Source organism: Carex rostrata, chromosome 27 (assembly GCF_964058835.1).
Source record: "Carex rostrata chromosome 27, lpCarRost1.2, whole genome shotgun sequence".
NCBI classification, from domain to species: Eukaryota; Viridiplantae; Streptophyta; class Magnoliopsida; order Poales; family Cyperaceae; genus Carex; species Carex rostrata.
The window spans coordinates 2309154-2321238 of record NC_135944.1 but is presented as its reverse complement, the minus strand read 5'-3'; the positions used below and the strand labels follow the sequence as shown (position 1 = coordinate 2321238).

Sequence of the window (12085 nt, the reverse complement as noted above, 5' to 3'; positions counted from 1 at the left end):
ATATAGTTATCTTCGAAAAAATTAATATGCTTGCCTTTATATTTGAGGGGAGTAATTATTATTCCTGTGGATTTCTTTGGGTTAATTTTATGCATATATGTCCATAATCTGTGGATGTTCGGCAAAGAGAACATGGATTCGGTATTAACCTTCTAGCATGCGTAAGTCTAGGAATCCATGTGCTCTATAATATCGATGTCTAGAAATAAAAGTGTTTGTTTTGAGATTTGTGTACAATTAAAACCAACAACTCACATATCATTATACTCGGTGCACATTGCAGTGGATCTGAATTGTAAGTCCACAGCATTGATGTGAATATAAACTTTTTAGTTCCAATACCATGTATATGTTTTCAATACTAACTTTTTGTCCCCATTTTTGGCATGGTGCAAAAAAAAAAATATTAAGAACACAATAATAAACAATTAAGAAACCTACTACATTTAGTACAAATAATGAACAATGATTAATCAAATACCAAACTTTTTTAAGAATTGAACTTTTTTCCTATGTTATTCTAACATTCATATCTCAAATAAATATCAATCAGATCTGTACACAGTTAATTAATTAAAAGAATAGTGATACCACTTTGCAAACACCATATATACAAAACAATTTTGTAGGAATAGTACCTAAATGTTGGCGAAAACCCATTTTAGCCCCCCAATTCATAAATGCACTCGCAAAAAACATATATAGCACCGTAACAATCTTACAAGAAATAAATTCTAAGAAGAAAGAAAAATTAAGAAGGGAAAATAATTATATTATCTCTCACTGGGGCCTACCGTTGGAATGCCACCCAAGGAAGCCACCTCAAAATTTCTGTCCTTGCTTTCATCAGTTAATAAGTTCTCAGTACTTTTGTTATCCATTTCTTCGATTAAGGTTTCCAAATCCAGGCTTTCCTTGAGCTCAGCAACTACTACAGCCATGGTTGGCCTTTCAGAAGAGGTGAACTCGGTGCATTTACATGCAAGATCTGTAACTTTCCAGACTGAGTTTATGTCATACTTGTCTTGCATTCTAGGGTCCACTATGTTTTCGATATCTCCTCCGGATAGTTTTTCACGGACCCATCTAACTAAGTTAACTCCTTGTACACCCGCGTTAGTCGGGGGCTGGCCAGTGATGATTTATAGGAGAACAACTCCAAAACTAAACACATCGCTCTTGGCACATAGCTGGTTCGATAAATAGTACCTGAAGATGCATGCCATAGTTACTATGTCAGACAGATTTGAAATCATCCAATAGAATTCAGTTTCTATTTGTCAGAAAATGAAAAATATTATCAACAAATCAGTTTTTATATAAGATTATCATATGTTGATATATCATTTAGTTTGTTGAATTGGTTGGAATTTTTAAAGTGAACATTTTTAAGCGAAAACACTAGCTGTTCAGTACATCGTGAAGTACCATATCATACATACATACATACATGCATGGATACAAATATATTATTTTCCCTTTAATGTCATTTGTCATGATTGTCAAATAAATTGTGATGTTGAGAAAAAAAAAATGGAGATTTCATAGACAAAAGAATGTCTTACTCGGGATCCACATAACCAGGAGTGCCTATTATTCTGGTTAAAACATAACTGATTGCATCATCGTCAAAAGTCCGGCAGAGCCCAAAATCGGCAATCTTTGCCTCGAGTTTTGCATTTAGGAGAATGTTGGTGGATTACAAGCCTTATGCAGATACTCCAATCCTTCATTACAATATTTCAATCAACTCAAAATGTTCCCAAAATGTTCTCTATAATTTATTTATTTTAAAGGACAAGACGTGAAGAAAACAATATACAAGAACTACCACAAAGATGTTGCAGTAAAGAGCATGGCACTCTGATTTCATCAGAGGCATAAGATTTAATTGTTATGCGATTGACTACATTAAATTTTTTTTCTAGGATACATATATTTTTAAAAACGAATAGAGAGAAATTATGACAATAATTTATTATATCTTATTATTGTCTTTAAGATCCTTTTCAAGCATACCTAGTGCTGACTGATATGCAATTCTAAGTCGTTTCTTCCAAGTAAGAGGCTTTACGTCATCTGTTATTTGACGACATTTGTTAGATTAAGATTCTTTACTCTGTAATTTTACATTACCATTTCATCAAATTCACACGATAAATCAAGATAACACCTTTGAGCTTTTGTTGTAGATTGCCTTCATGCATGTACTCGTATACAAGTGCCATGCAATTTCCATCAATGCAGTAGCCCATTAGTGTGACCAAGTTCATGTGATGAACTCTTGCCAAGTTTTTTGCCTATAAAGAATTTATGAAGAAATACTTATCTTTAACCTGTTGTGGTAGAGGACCTTTTAGTTGTCAATTCAACTATTATTATAAGGTATAACTTTCTGAGTAGCCACTATACCACAAATACATTTTGCAAGTTTTTAGGAGAGTTATGTGTGAGCAGTGATTACCTCAGACACCAACTCCTCAACCCCCTGTCTAGACGAATTAGAGCGCATCTTAACTGCAACCTGGCATCCATTTTCTATGATGCCCAAGTACACACTTCCAAATCCTCCATTGCCAATATTATCCTTAAAGTCATTTGTAATTCTCTTGAGATATATCATAGTAACTGAATTGACGATTATCGATCTCTAGTAAACCTTGTGCTGCTTCAGGGTTTGATTGAAAACTTACATTTGGATTTGACATGATTGATTTGTTACCTGTATATGAAATAGAGAGATGTACATTCACAGACTTCATTTTAAAAACACGTATATAGATACAGATTTTGATTGTAACTTGTAAGCAGTTAGGCACTTTTACACTAATGTAGAAATGAGTATAAAATTTTGAATATTTATTGAAGATTAGATATAACACTCCTGGTAATTGGAAAATAATAGCCTTTGTTTTTCAACACTAAAATAAAGACAAAAAAAATGAGAAGAAATTCTTTTAAGCCTAATAAGAAAATCAATACAACACATATATCTGTCACATACTAGACCTGACATAACTTATGCAGTGGGAGTAGTAAGTCAATTCATGCATAATTCAAGTGAAGATCACATGGGAGCTGTCACACGTATTTTACGATATCTGAAGGGGACACCCGGCAAAGAAATCAAATTTGAGAAAAATAGACATACAAAGATTGAAAGATATACAGATGCAGATTGGGCAGGAAATATCATGGACAGGAAATCAACATCGGGTTACTTTACTTTCGTTGGGGGAAACTTTGTAACATGGAGAAGTAAGAAACAGAATGTGGTCGCCTTATCTAGTGCTGAAGCCGAATTTAGAGGCATGGTGAAAGGGATTTGTGAACTATTATGGCTACGAAAAATGATCAATGAATTAGAACTGGGAACGAAAAATGAGATGAAGTTTTATTGTGACAATAAGGCTGCAATTGATATTTCACATAATCTAGTGCAACATGACAGGACAAAACATAGAGAGGTAGACAAACACTTTATTAAAAAAAACTTGATTCTCACGTTATTTCTCTTCCCTTTGTTAGATCAACAGAACAGGTGACCGATGTTTTAACCAAGGCGGTAGCAACTAAACCATTTGAAGAAATGCTGGAGATGATCGGAATGTTAGACATTTACGTACCCTCGTGAGGGGGAGTGTTAAGATTACACTCGGTTCCAGCATAACTTAGGGATCAAGCTGAATCCTCTAGAAGATCTATATCTACTCAAAAGAAGGAAAAAAAAATTCAAGGATATCAATTATATCTAGTGAAATAGGCAATATATAGTATTTGATTATTTGTCATTAATTCTAAGGATTGGTTTTCATGTTTAACATGATATACAAAATATTTCTGAATTGATAAATAGGCATGCAAGAGTCATGTAATTCATACAAGAAAGAAAAAAAAATAAAAAATCTGGCTTACTATAGTAAAGGAGATTTATGGGAGTCTTGTATTCTTGAGTTCTTGAGTTGTTCTATTAATTTTGACAGATTTAATGGCTTACTATAGTAAAGTTCTTGAGTTTATTGCAATATTGTACATTAAATAATTAATACAAATAAAAAACAAATGTAATGAAGGATTGGAGTATTTGCACAAGGCTTGTAACCCACCACTTATCCATAGAGACGTCAAGACCAGTAACATTCTCTTAAACGCAAATCTCGAGGCAAAAATTGCTGATTTTGGGCTCTGCAGGGTTTTTGACAGTAATGTAATCAGTCATGTTTCAACTAGAATAGTAGGCACTCCTGGTTATCTGGATCCAGATAACCAGGAGTGAGACCAGATAAACACGAGTGCCTACTATTCTAGTCATTTATCTGGATCCTGAGTAAGACTTGATCCAACGAATAAATCTCTATACCGGAAAATAGCATGTAATCTATTTTTTAGGTGTTGACTTCAATTGATTTTGTTCCTTAATTCACGTTTGGTTCAATTTCTGTTACAGCGCATTTCTATCATTCTATGTACTGCTGGTTACTTTTTGTATGAATCCTCTAAGCTGCAACTTACTACTGCTGTTTTCCATTTGACGACATTGCTTAGGCAAAACAAAATTAAGAAAAGTGAGAAGCACCAAAATAAGCAAATTAGTCATTAAGAAGCTCGAGGTCAACAGGAGTTCATAAAATTAAAATAAATTAATATTTCTTTTATTTTTTATTTTATTAAAGTTGGGGGATCAATTAACCCAACTGTGTTAATATCCACAAGCGATTCCACATCCGGGACAACCTCCCACATTACTAGACTAATGATTGGTCCGAAAAAAATAATTAATAAAATATTGAAAACCTTTCTTTTTAAAAATAAGGAAAAAATAATTTGGTCAATATTGCTTATCTAGCAAAAGGTTCTCGTCACTAAACCCAAATTATAATATCATCTATGAACAAATCGAAATGTTACAATTAAGCTAACACACATACCATGAATTTAATTGTATTGGTGGGTATCATGATTATTTAATTGTAATTAATGGTGTATTTAATTGTATAACATCTGTAAATGAATATCTGTTCTTTTAAAATAAACATTCTAGATATTGGTAAATTGATCTTGAACCAGTGTATATGAATTTGGAGCTTTTAAATTAAAATTGGTGCTCAAAACAGAATAGCAAAAAGGACAATGTAAAATTATATATCGTAATGGCTTTGATTACCATTTGGTCCAGGTAATAAAGATAACATGACCTTCAGATATATCCATAATTATGTACATATACTCCCTAATATGACATGTTTTCTTTATCTCCTTTTTAGTCAAGTGAGAGCAATTGAAAGGAATATGCCGAAACTAGTATGAGTTGACTCTTTATTCGCTCAGTCCAAAAAGGCCCATTTGAAAATATAAGAATTAGTACTAGTGATTAGAGAAATACTGTGAAAGAAAAGAGTGGAAATTGGGAAGAAGAGCAATATATAATTAATTAATGAATGGTGGAAGCGTTCTTGTTAGGAAAAGTATTACTATATTTCAAAAAAATAAATTGAATTAAAACACAATAGAGTAATATAAAACATTGCTTATGATTGAACAGAGCACTTTGCTATTCATAATCAAGAATAAAATTTACTAAAGCAAATATGCTCTCAAAAGTCAAATAATGCAGTACAATATGAAATTAAAATGCAACATCATATATCAAGTTGTTGCATGCAACAAACAAATCACTATGGATATGTTCTCTCAAAAGTCAAATAATACAGTACGATATGAAATTAAAATGCAACATGATATATTCAAGTTGTTGCATTCAACAAACAAATCACTATGGATATGCTCTCAAAAGTCAAATAATGCATTACATTATGAAATTAAAATGCAACATTATATATTCAAGTTGTTGCATACAATAAGAAAATTACTATTTTCAATTTCCAGCAAGTGACTCCCACATATGGCAGTACAACCAATAGAAGTAATAAACTGGCATGCAATATCACCTCACACTGGGACCTATTGTTGGCATGCCACCCATATAAGCCATCTCAAAATTAGTACTGTCTTGACTTACATCACTTACTAAGCCTGTTGTGCTTTTTTTATGAATACCTTCCATCGACATTTCAAAATCCATGCTTTCCTTTAGCTCAGCAACTACTGCACTCATTGTAGGCCTCTGAGATGAGGTTGGTTCAGTACACCGACTTGCTAGTTCCGTAACCTTCCAGACTGAGTTTATGTTATACTTGTATTGCATTCTAGTGTCCACTATGTTTTCAATATCTCCACCGGATAGTTTTTGACGCACCCATTGTACCAAGTTACCTCCTTCTCGGCCCGCGTTAACTATAGGGGGGCGGCCCGTGATAATTTCTAGTATAACGACTCCAAAACTATACACATCACTCTTGGCACTTAGCTGGTTTGATAAATAGTATCTGAAAATGCATGCCATAGTTAATTATTATGTCTAGAAGTTTTGAACCATCCAATAGAAATCAGTTTCTACTTGTCCAGCAAAAAAAAAGAGTGAGGCTATTTGAAAAAATCAGTTTTCTGTAAAATTTTCATATTGAGATATCTCATTGAGTTTCTTGAATTGGTCGGAATATTGAAATGGAAACTTTAGAGCCACTAGCTAATCAGTACATCGATCATAAAGTAACGTGTTCACATGCATGCCAGAAAACACATAAAGTGATAAAGTATGAATAATATTTTAGTAACATATTTGTATCGAACCAGAAAAACCAATGAAAAAAAATCAACAAAATGTAGGAACAAAAGATTGTACAAATCTTATCTGAACAGGCTAGCATTCTATCAAAACAGATGCAATTTAAAAGCTTCTTTATTGTTTTAAAAGTTATTTGAAAAATAATTTGTCAACTTAAGATCACATTTTTGTTTTTTCAGCTCCAATGTCATTTGTGAAAGTTAGCAAACAATTTGTGATGTCGAGAAAAAAAAAGTTCGAAAGGATAGAGATTTCATAGAGAAAAAAATGTCTTACTCGGGATCCAGATAACCAAGAGTGCCTACTATTCTTGTTGAAACAGCATGACTCGTTGCATTAATGTCAAAAGCCCTAGAGAGCCCAAAATCAGCAATCTTTGCCTCGAGATTTGCATTTAAGAGAATGTTGCTAGTCTTCACATCTCTATGAATAAGTGGTGGATTACAAGCCTTATGCAAATACTCCAATCCTTCATTTCATTTGTATTATGTGAGTTAGTTATTAGTTACTATATAAAATATTTCAGCAAACTCAAGATGTTCTCTATAGTTAGCCATATTATTCATTTGTTCTAGAAGAAGAATATGGGATTTTTTTTTTTTGTAATTTAGAAAGCAAATGTTGCCTAAGAAGAATTACATAAGGCCTCTTTCATGCAACTACATAAACTCCTTCGAATTTATTTAAATTTGAATTATATTCAATGCAACTACATAAACTCTTTTATACAATACATTTTAAAAATGATTGGCGCAAAATTACAAAAATAGCTTATTAGAAATATTTCAACAATTGTAAAATTACGAGAATAGCTTATTAATAAAATTTCTGCAATTGCAAAATTACGAGAATAGCTCATTCGATGTACTGTATTTATATTATTACAGATTGTGAGAGGTGTTCTCATAACGAACCTAGTGCAGATTCATATGCAATTTGAAGTCGTTCCTTCCATGAAAGAGGTGTTCCATTATCTGCAATTGATGACTTTAAAACCTTATATTCCATACCGACTACTTTCAGAAAATTCACAAGAGCAAGCTTGAGTATAATCACCTTTGAGCTTATCATGTAGATTTCCTCCCTGCATGTACTCATACACAAGCGCCATGCAACTTTTATCAATGCAATAGCCCACTAGTGAAACCAAGTTTCTGTGATGAACTCTTGTCAAATTTTCGGCCTACAAAAATGTAATAATTGTTACCATGAGAGACTATTCAGAAGCTAAAATCTATAAATGATTGTATGATATTCTATGCCATGATTACCTCAGCAATGAACTCCCTAATGCCCTGTGAAGATGATTCAGAGAGCACCTTAACGGCAACTTGGAGTCCATTTTCCAAGTGACCCCAATACACACTTCCAAACCCGCCAGTGCCAATATTATTTTTAAAATCATTTGTCATTCTCTTGATATCATTGTAACCGAACTGACGATTATCAATATTTGGAATACCTTGTGCTTCGGCTTTCGGTTGATTTGAAATTGCGGTGGCACTTCCAGCATAATTTCCATACGGGTTGCCTTCTTTTGGGATATTTGCATAATTTATGGCATGATTATTTGCTGTGGGGACAATTGATTGTTCATCTGTATATAAAAACGACTTTTTATTGTTTGGATGAAATTAGTGGCTTAATTAATATGTTCAGATTAATCACACATATCATCTGTAATTATACAAAAAAAAGGTGAACAGTGACATTATTAATCAAGAATGGAAAAAAGGATGTACTAAAACAGAACTTACGTTTCTTCCTCAAACAACATACAGTTACAACGACAACTGCAATTATAACCACCACAATTGATATTATAATAATAATAATAATAATAATCTTCGGAGGAGTAGGCGTCGGATCAAACCTAACATCCAAAACATTGAAGAATAAAATGTTAATGGGAATTAATTATTAGTGCCTTCCATAATGGTTCAAAATTTATATTGAAGCATTAAAAAGCAGGATTTTACTGGAGTCATCAAAGAAACCTTTTTTATATATATTTGGAAAGCTAACGTGCTAACATGTCTTTCACAACCAGAAATGCATGACTAGCTCTCCTCTGTCAGTTCTTGGGATATGTTTTTTGTTTGCTTTCTCCTCAAATAAATATTAGTGTTGAATCATGACATTTATTTGAGCACTAAAATTATTTTGTAACTACTTAATTATAGGTACGTATATATATTTATTTGTATTCATATGTCATAAATGAATAAAAGTTGCCATCATTCTACATCATCTGAGAAAGGAATTAAAAAAAAATTACTTATATGTTAGGCTTCCATTTTCTTGTTTTTTCTGAAGCCCGGGAGGAAGGGTGGTCGAGATCTTGCTATTTCCTCTAATATCACTAAAAAAATCAACAAAATAATTATAAAGTACTTTCTAGTCAGAACAGAATCTGGATATTGACGTAACTATTGAATGGCATACAGGTATGTAAGAGCTGTTAATTGGTCTAGAGAACTAGGCAGTGATCCAGACAAATCATTGCTAGATAAATCCCTGAAAAAGAAACATGTAACAGTTAGTAAAGAGATGCGATATAACCATTAAACGGAAGTTAATCAATATATAAGCCAAATGTTGTCAAAATAAACATTTCTCCCAACACAAATGAAATAAAAGTGTACTTAAAATATGTCCTTCCATAATGAAAATTGATTGAAAACCTAGGCCAATCCCAAACTGGATTGGCCTAGTTAGACTGGAATTGACTAGCCAACTGGGTTGGCCAAGTATGACCGGAATCAACCACACGATTGTGAATTAGTAAAATTAATAATGAGTTTTACTATTTCTATATAAGAGTATTTTGACCAAACAAAAATTACTGAAATGACTTTTATGTAACATTAGCTCTCTATCCTTTTAGTCCAAATTTCACTTTTAAGCAATTTTAGTTCGTTGAATCTTAAATTAGTATAATTGTTCATACGCTTTAATACCAAATCCATTATGCAAAATAATTAGGCTCCATGGTTAAATAAAAAAATTGAAAAGTGTTGGATCTTAGGTTGAAGGAACTTACAATGACACAAGAGCATTGAGATTTCCAAAGTAAGAACTCAATGGACCTGTCAATCCACTAGATGATAAATTTCTGAAAAGAAAATGAAATAGTTCACAAGTTGGTCATAATTCTCTCAGCTTCTCATAACTCCAAAACAAAAATATGAAAATATCATGTTAACACTTAAGCCTTTTATTATCAAAATAGGGGATAAATAAGAAAGAGATTAAAGAACTGACAAGGCTGTGATCCTTGTTATGCTGGATGAGTTGGAGGTGCAGCTGACACCAGTCCATATGAACTCTTTTGGAAGACAAGGATCCCCACTCCACCCTTTTTTTATCTGATGACCCTGCTTGATATTATTAATGGCAACGACTGCAAGTAAAAATAGTAAAGCGACCTTGAAAATTCTAATTTTTCGAGGATTAATAAGACTAAATTGTCATGAGTCGCTTTTGAAGATTTGGTGCAGAAATAAATTACCATCTGCACTGTAAGTAGATGCCCCAACGGGTGCAATTTTATACATTTCATATGCATTCAATATAGGCGGAAGAGTCGAATTTGAAGTAGCAACGAGTGAGATGTTATAATTAGTTTCACCGTACGACGAGATAGAGTTCCAGTACCAAGTCTCCAAGGTGGTTGGTTTATTGAATAGCTTATCTCCGTTGAAAAGTATATCAAATTCCCTTCGACCAGTCAATGATGGCTGGATCTCGTAGAAGTGAAGAATCCAATAATATTTAGTGGACTCATCAGTATCATTCCAATATAGATTAAGGGGGATTATGGGACTTGAAGTCGTGGCAGCAGTCTGCTTCACAAGAGAAGGGATCTCAAAGTCATCGTCAGTTTGTATGGTGGTGTTTATAGAGATCTCTATTGTTCCCTTCAACGTCTCGGTCAACCACCACCGGTCATACTTATCCTGAGGATACCTATTTTTGGTTCAAATCAAGCAACGTGGAAAGGAACAAGAGTAATTATCACCATATATAGAATAGTACCTTTTGAATTTATTAGCTTGATTTGGCAGCATAAGTAATATATATGTATCTATTAAATTAGTTAATGTTCCCATTAATTAACAATTATAAAGTTCTGTTTTCCTCTTCTTCTAGCAAATAATTCTATGCTTCCCTTATTGATCTTTTAGGGGTCTTCATTTTTGTCTATAGTATCTGAATTAAAAAACAATTAATTTGACAAAATGATAAGATAAATTGTACAAATACAGATTTAAGAAGAGACAGATCTTTGTAGACTGACCGCAAGAACAAAAAATCTTTGCTTCCTCCTAAATTTTTCCTGTCCACCGAAATCAATGATTGGGTCGTGTTCGCGAATTCATAAATTTTCGAATTCAGTTGCCTCAAGTGTAACGAAGAGACAAAAGGATTGCCGAGGTTTTTATTAACCAGACAAACTTGTATGTAATCGGCGGCAGCAAGGACAATAATTTCACGATAATAAAAAGTGTCAGCATCATTTGTGGTTTTTATTGTATCCCAAAAATCGACTCCCAAAAAAATATCAAAAGTAGGGGGTTTATTTAAGTTATCATAATTTGCATAAAAGAAGGTTGCCCTTATAAGATACTTAAAGCTAGGCCTATTTTCACGGATTTTAATGTGTAGCAATTTCGAATTCCAGTGGGAAAGCTTCTAACAGTTTCCATTTCTTTAGGTGGCCAACTTGAGGTGATGTATGAGGAAGAGATTTGGGATGTGACTCCTGTGTCGATGAATTGCTCATCGGATACATAAGTTAATTTTGTTTGATTATCAATAAAGCTAGAGTTTATTGAAAGCCCACAATCAATGCTCAGAAAACCTGTAAAAAGTAATAAAGTCAACAAAAGTTTTTTTTTTATGAAAATTTACAATCTAGCTTAATCATGACAACGTACCCAAATTAATTATATTCACTGAAAAATGTGAATTCCTCTATTGTCCAAAATTTCTTTCACCACACGTTTGCAAACTATTTTTGCAGTCAACATTTGTTTTTGGGATCCTTTCACCCATACATATTTATTTAGACACATATATGATTTATTTTTCCAGCACTAATAAAATGATTAGCATATTAATTTGCTTGAAATGATTGTTTTTAATTTGTTCTCTTATATACTCAAGTTTTGTATATTCTTAGAATGATTAATTGCTTAAATTTATCCTAATTAGAATATAAAACAAGAAGAAGAGTTTAACAATTTTCATAGTAACTAATTATCCCAAGGACTTCAAAACAAAATTATATCACACACACATAGATGTCAATAATTAAGAGGGAGCAGATTGTAACACTACACTTGCATAAGAGAAAATTACCGTTAGAATCAAGCTGACTATGAACTCGAATGGTAA

The 12085-nt window shown here is 32.8% G+C and overlaps 2 protein-coding genes across 2 annotated transcripts in view; both read right to left on the bottom strand.

The window, feature by feature from the left end:
* Positions 1-10334, bottom strand: part of LOC144544925 (putative LRR receptor-like protein kinase At1g51890) — a 28085-nt gene extending 17751 nt beyond the window's left edge. Inside the window, exons 1-4 of the mRNA XM_078293485.1 lie at positions 10197-10334; positions 9950-10088; positions 9729-9800; positions 9131-9202 (exon numbers count right to left, since the gene is read on the bottom strand). Of these exons, the coding sequence (XP_078149611.1) occupies positions 9131-9202; positions 9729-9800; positions 9950-10088; positions 10197-10242 (329 nt within the window). The 5' untranslated portion in view covers positions 10243-10334. The remainder of the gene's footprint in view (positions 1-9130; positions 9203-9728; positions 9801-9949; positions 10089-10196) is intronic.
* Positions 1681-2693, bottom strand: LOC144544755 (putative LRR receptor-like serine/threonine-protein kinase At4g20450). The gene is made up of 4 exons (XM_078293317.1): positions 2465-2693; positions 2174-2300; positions 2020-2079; positions 1681-1727 (listed from the first exon to the last, which is right to left on the bottom strand). The coding sequence occupies exons 1-4, from the start codon at positions 2621-2623 to the stop codon at positions 1681-1683; spliced, it is 393 nt and encodes a 130-aa protein (XP_078149443.1). The 5' UTR covers positions 2624-2693.
* Positions 10335-12085: the final 1751 nt, after the last annotated feature.